The sequence below is a fragment of the Thunnus maccoyii genome, chromosome 16 (assembly GCF_910596095.1).
Source record: "Thunnus maccoyii chromosome 16, fThuMac1.1, whole genome shotgun sequence".
Taxonomy (NCBI): Eukaryota; Metazoa; Chordata; class Actinopteri; order Scombriformes; family Scombridae; genus Thunnus; species Thunnus maccoyii.
The window spans coordinates 5630648-5636647 of NC_056548.1; the positions used below are offsets into that span (position 1 = coordinate 5630648).

Here is a 6000-nt window from a genome sequence, read left to right on the forward strand (position 1 = left end):
CCACTTAGTCCTTTTGTCATAACAAAACCGCCTCAAATCTCTGTGGAGCTTTCCCTCAGGCGGCTTTTGTTGAGACCATGTTAGCCGTGTTCCTACCGTATTCCTGTGCCCCCGAGGGTCTCCTGTTTAACTCCTCTTTTAACTTATTTCCCATCCGCCCGTGTTCATTCACGAATCCTCAGGCTGCTGCATGTCGTCAGCACCACAACCTCACCAGACATCTGTTTACAGTTTTACTCCAGTCCAGAATGTCCGCCCTTGTAACTCTCTGAACAGCCACTGATATCACTGATATCACTGATTTGTATCTTAGTGTAATTCGGGTGCTTTGAAGCCTCCCACACCCACTTTTAGATGAAGAAACAAGTTAATGGTTGCAGCATGCAGCAGACTGTATGATTTCAGAGGATGGGATCCCAACCGCAGCTTCTCCCCGTGGAATTTATATTTTGCCGTTGGCTATGTGTATTTGATCGGGGTAAATGCATCCATCATTGGAGATAAATGAAGTTTATTGGAATTTCATGGCTGAGAGAGTATTAATAAATGTTAATGGAGTGTGGTGTAAGTTAATGATTGCCTGCGCAGCCAGTCTATGATCTTACCACCTGTATATGTGGTTGGGAGTGTGTGTGTGTGTGTGTGTGTGTAACTGTAGCTGTTAAAGTTGTGTCCCAATTTTACACACATTCTAAGCAGATTTTGTGAATGTTGCGTTCACACCGGAAAAGTGACAAAGTAAGCTTGCTTGAGTTTGCTGGTGATGCACATTAGTGTCCTTCAATGCCTTGCACAAAGGAAAGACATGTTTATTTATACAGCACCTTTCAGACGTAGAGACAATTCAACATGTTTTTTATGACAAAGAAATGCATCAGAACAACATTTAAATGGGACCTTTTATGCTTTTTGTTGTTTATGATGTCAGATATCTATGTCAAACATGGTCACACTTTGTTTGTTACTCTTTGTTTGTGCTGTTTTTTTCCTACCTTGCCAACGAGCTGATGTCAGATCGTCACGCGTGCCATTAAACAATCATCCATTCTGTAGCCTGGGTTGCTAAGGTTGTTTCCATGTATTGTTTGCATCGTTCGCTCACGTATTTCGGTTCGCATTCCGGCTCAATTTCGAATAAAGAACAAGTAAAAGAAGTGAAATCCTACTACTATAGTTTGTTGCCTCCCGAGTGGCCGGAAGTCAGCTGTGACGCAGCTTCCGGAAGCCGACCAATCAGAGCGGGCTCACTGGGAGGAGGGCCTTAAAGAGACAGGAGCAACAACGGACTATTTCAGGCGCAGACTGAAATGAGAGGCTGCATAAAGAACCAGTATAAGATAAATAAGGATTTTTTTTAGCTGTGAATCATGCAAAGTTATTCTAGTGGAGTCCCAGAATAAAAATACAGAGCTGGAAATGAGCATAGTAAGTCCCCTTTAAAAACACAATAAAGACTAAAAAACATAAAATAAAAATACATTCAGACAAAAAAACAATAGACAAGACATATGTAGTTGGCCAAAATCTAAAGTATAGCCCCCCTGTGTTTTTGAGGCATTAATGATATTGATAATTTAATATTTAAACAATGTATTGGCCAATTTTTTTAAAATACAAACGCATAACCCAATCACTCAAAGACACAGGACAACAGAACAGGACAGGTTCTCCTTTACATTATTGTTGGCAGGTAAAAGTTTAAATATTCTGCTGTTCAGAAAACAGTGTTTAATCTTTAGAAAAACATTTTGCTTTGCTACTGACAAACTTCACAAAGTCACATTCTTGTCTGTCTACACCTGATGCATCATTACTTAATACAAAACTGTAAAGAGATCTGTTCTCCATTTACTGAACAAAAAGCACTATGATAATCAGTATATGATATATACTGTGTACTTTTAGTTTGTATCATATTGGGGTCCAGCTTGTGTGTATGCAGACATAGATTTTGACCAGTGGTTCCCAAGTTTGTTGTTTTGTAACCCCTTCAAACAAAGCAGTGTCTATCTACCATCCCATCTGTATTAGTTCTCATTCATTTGAACCTGAAAACATTTTGAATTACAATTAAACAAAGCTAGGTATGACTGCATCACATCTCTTTTAACTAAACATAATATTTTTGTGTGTGTGTAGGTCTTGCCGTGGCCAGCGCACTGGTGGACGTCTCTCAGCAGATGTGTGTGGGCTACAAGGAGAAGTCTGGAGGCCTGAGGAACCGCAAACAGCAGCCCAGCGCACAGCCATCCACCTGTATCTGACCACGCCCCCTGTCCTCCCGTACCACCCCGCCACCTAACGCTTTCCCATCAGCCCCCTGCCTCTGCTCCCTCCTTCAGAGACTTCCGCCAGCTCTGCTCTGGCAGGGAGAGGTGCATGCTGGGACGCAGGACTGGAACAGTTCGGGGAGGGGACGAGTCATCTGGCGAACTGAGGCCTCAGTGGGCTTCCCCTCCCTCTACTCCTACGGGAACTTGTGGTCCCCTTGAACTGAATGACAGAAACTGGACACAGAAGGGGGAGCAGGGGAGGGAGGGAAGGACAGAGCGGGTGCTGCCCCCCCCCTACCCCCACCCCCCCCCCACCCTCCCCCCCCGAAAAAAAAAACATTTTACATTCGTCCGACACCGCCTCGTCAGAGTCGAGGCGGCCACGGCTTGCTGCTAGAAGAGATCCTCGTCTCGTAGATTTTGAAAAATCCAGAGACTTTGCAACCCTCTATGTTCACATTTTACTTAAGTTATTATTTTTTTTGTTTTGTATCGTTTTGTTTTGAAGGCAGGAACTAACTGGATATGTTCAGCTGCACATGCACACACAAACAAACACACACACACACACACACTACCAAAAACCAACTTTCCTGGCCCTTGTTCTCATTTGTAGCCCATTGTCGCCTGCTGTCGTGTTCGACTCAGCAGTGAGGGCAGGTGTCACCAGAGTCCTGTACAGTTTGGCCTCCGAGCAAGCTAACAGCATGTTCAGTCTTCCTTTAATGAGGATCCACTGTAGGAGGCTGACTGCGCAGCCAAAGCCCATCTAAAGCGTCTGTGACATTTCTAATCGGCCTCTGTGTCTTCTGCCGCTTTCTTCTCTGTCTGGAGCTTCGTCTCCGCCCGCTCCTCTCCCTGTCTTTTTGGCCATCTGGCTACTAGGAGCAACTGCCTTCCCAGCTTCTCTGGCAGCGTAGCTTCGCACAAAACAAGACCACAGCATCATCTCATCTACACTGGCTGGATCCGTAAGCCAGTGTCAATTGAAACTTTTCCAGGCAATTACTCCTCCAGTTTCAATGAAAGCCATTGGCTCTGCACACACAGGTACTCATGCAGGGCTCTCTCTCTCTCTCTCTCTCACACACACACACACACACACACACACACACACACACAGAGCAAAAGTGTTGGTGGTGAGAAAACCCTCTGGTGTTTAACGATTGTCCCTTTGGCAGTGCTGCGCCTCGAGCTCATGTGAAACAGGCTTCCTATAGATCGTCTTGACTCCAAATGACTGAAGTGATTAGGCTGATCTGTGTGAGTGTAGCCAGGGCAAAGGTTCACCATCCTTTGTGATCGTTGCCTAAGAAATCCATAGCCTCTAATTGCTGCTCCCGTGTCCCCTAATGCAATGCATGTCTCCCCCAGAAACCCCCTCACCCTGCCGTCCAATGGCGCTTCTTCCATGTCCCTAGGCGATCAACAGCTGCCCAATTAACCCCTGCAGCAGTGACGTCTGCGTTCATATTGACGCAGCTACAGCGGAGCTCAACCGGCAACAGGCCTAAAGTCTGAACGAGAAGTGCATACGTACGTCAGCAGAGTAAGCAGCCGCAGTGCAAATGTTGGCATCTGTTTCCTTAAATGCACCTTTTTGTTAAATTGGATTTTTAAATAGACCACATCTCATGGAGGACGTCGAGTACTGATCCTTTTTTTGTTGCTTGGTCTCTTGGGCTTATGTGTGAAGTTTCGCCAAGCCTGTTCCCTTTTTCTTGTGTTTCCTTCCTCTTTTTTTTACCTGCTGTACCTGCTCCCTCCACAGTCCTTATCTAAAATCATTGGTCCATTTTTAAAGAAACATTACTTCTTTTTGTCAACAGGGGGAAAATGAGGGAAGATACAGAATGAAAAACACAAGGTAAACACAAGACACAAAAATAGAAAAACTCCGGCTGCTAGCGTAAAACAGAGGTGTTTCTTTGGAATCCCATTTTCCGTTTCGTAAGGGCATCAGGGTGTCAGATCTTCGTGGTCGTCTTTTGCGGAATATAAGTCGCATACTACAACACCTGCAAGTTTTTGACTGAATGCAAAGGCCAATATAGAAGGCATGTATCCTCCTGCCTCACAAAGTTATTAACTTCCCCGCCCTCGGAGAAGAATGGTAATAGAACAATTTAATGACTCGCATTCTGCCCTAAAGAGCTTGTTGTATTTAGTTCCAGGCTCTCACATGTGTTCAGCATACTAGAACTGCTCACCGTCTGGTTAAAGGGCACACTTTTAGTACTGGGAAAAGGTCAGAGCAGAAAGCATGAACAAAGTTGACATTCTGTAATTATAGAGAGCTGGATGTGCTCAGAACTCCACTCAGCGACCCCAAAGAGCATCACATCATTAAGGAGTCAGCTCTGTTCGTATGTGCATTGAGGAATCAAAGCACTTCACTTGCACTTTTTTTATTATCAGCTGTTTTTGTGCTCTTTTTCCTCCACTAGACAATCTTTTTAAGCGGTCAAGGCTGGTTTAAGTTTTGATGTTTATTTCTTTCAACCTACTGAGACTTAGTGGTGGAAAATAACCAGTTATCGACCAAATGTGAGAACATTTGGACTGTGGTTGGTAAGTTTGTCCATCTGAGTACAAATTAAAAGAAAAACCTCCCACAAAAAAAGTACTCCTTGGTTGAATAAAACATTTTATTAAACACAGTCTCAGTCTATGTGAAAGCGGAGCGAGGGGGACGGGTGTGGGAGTTTTATTCTTACAGTTTGTACCACCGTTTTTTTCTCCCACACACTTGTCAGTTGTTCTCAGGTGTGCAAAAGTTTTTTGACTTTGTGTGTTTACACTTCCGGTCTGTTTGGCAGGTAACCAACCATTGTTTGGAGGTGCTATTCAATTCCAAAAATCTATTTGGGTTGTAAGATGCCAACAATAGCAGGAACAATTTGGGATGTACAGCACAAGACTCTGTGGCTCTAAGAAGTTGAGGTTCTTCATCTTCTGAGACAGAAACTATAACATTCAGTCTGCAGTTTTTGTTAATAGTGGTTTCAGTTTGTTTAAACCTGTTTGGGAAATTGGTAGGGTTGAAATCATGGGATGCAGAACTGTATCAGAACTTTAATGTGACTTAATGACATTTTTATAATTGGCAACAAAGCGTTATCTGAAATGACCAGATGTAGTTAAAACTCATCATTGTGCTCCAAGCAGCTTAAAACAAATGCGATGGTCACATCAGACCTACACACACACACACACACACACACACACACACACACACACACACACACACACACACACACACACACAACAATATTATGTTTAGCTGAATTTATTTGGAGTGCAATTGTGACCCAGAGCTGACGGAGGGAGGAGAGAAGTGAGCAAACGTAACCTGCAAAAGTCACATGACCCACCATGATATGCTTGATGACAGTGAAATGCTTCAAGTTCTCTACAGCATCAGACTTTATATTTCATTTCCTGTCTTTCATTCTGAAAAGCTATTTTCCTTTAAAAAAAAAAACAAACAACAAAAAAAAAACACTACCTGTTTATGAATCTCACTGTTCATGTAAAATCATTTCACTTCATTCTCCACTAACAATATTCGGTGAGAACGTTTATAACCGCAGTCATCTTTATTTTGTTCCCGCAAAGCAGAGATCTCATATATGAATCTGTTCTACAGCTGATTCAAATGTACTGTAGTAATAATTTCACCAAGAATGAAGATTGTGGGTTTTTTTGTTTTTTTCTTTTCTTTTGT

General features: G+C 43.1%; 1 protein-coding gene across 1 annotated transcript in view; it reads left to right on the forward strand.

Moving 5' to 3' along the window:
- Nucleotides 1-2576, forward strand: part of atrn (attractin) — a 139973-nt gene extending 137397 nt beyond the window's left edge. The window contains exon 29 of the mRNA XM_042387964.1: nucleotides 2140-2576. Within this exon, the coding sequence (XP_042243898.1) occupies nucleotides 2140-2264 (125 nt within the window). The 3' untranslated portion in view covers nucleotides 2265-2576. The remainder of the gene's footprint in view (nucleotides 1-2139) is intronic.
- Nucleotides 2577-6000: the final 3424 nt, after the last annotated feature.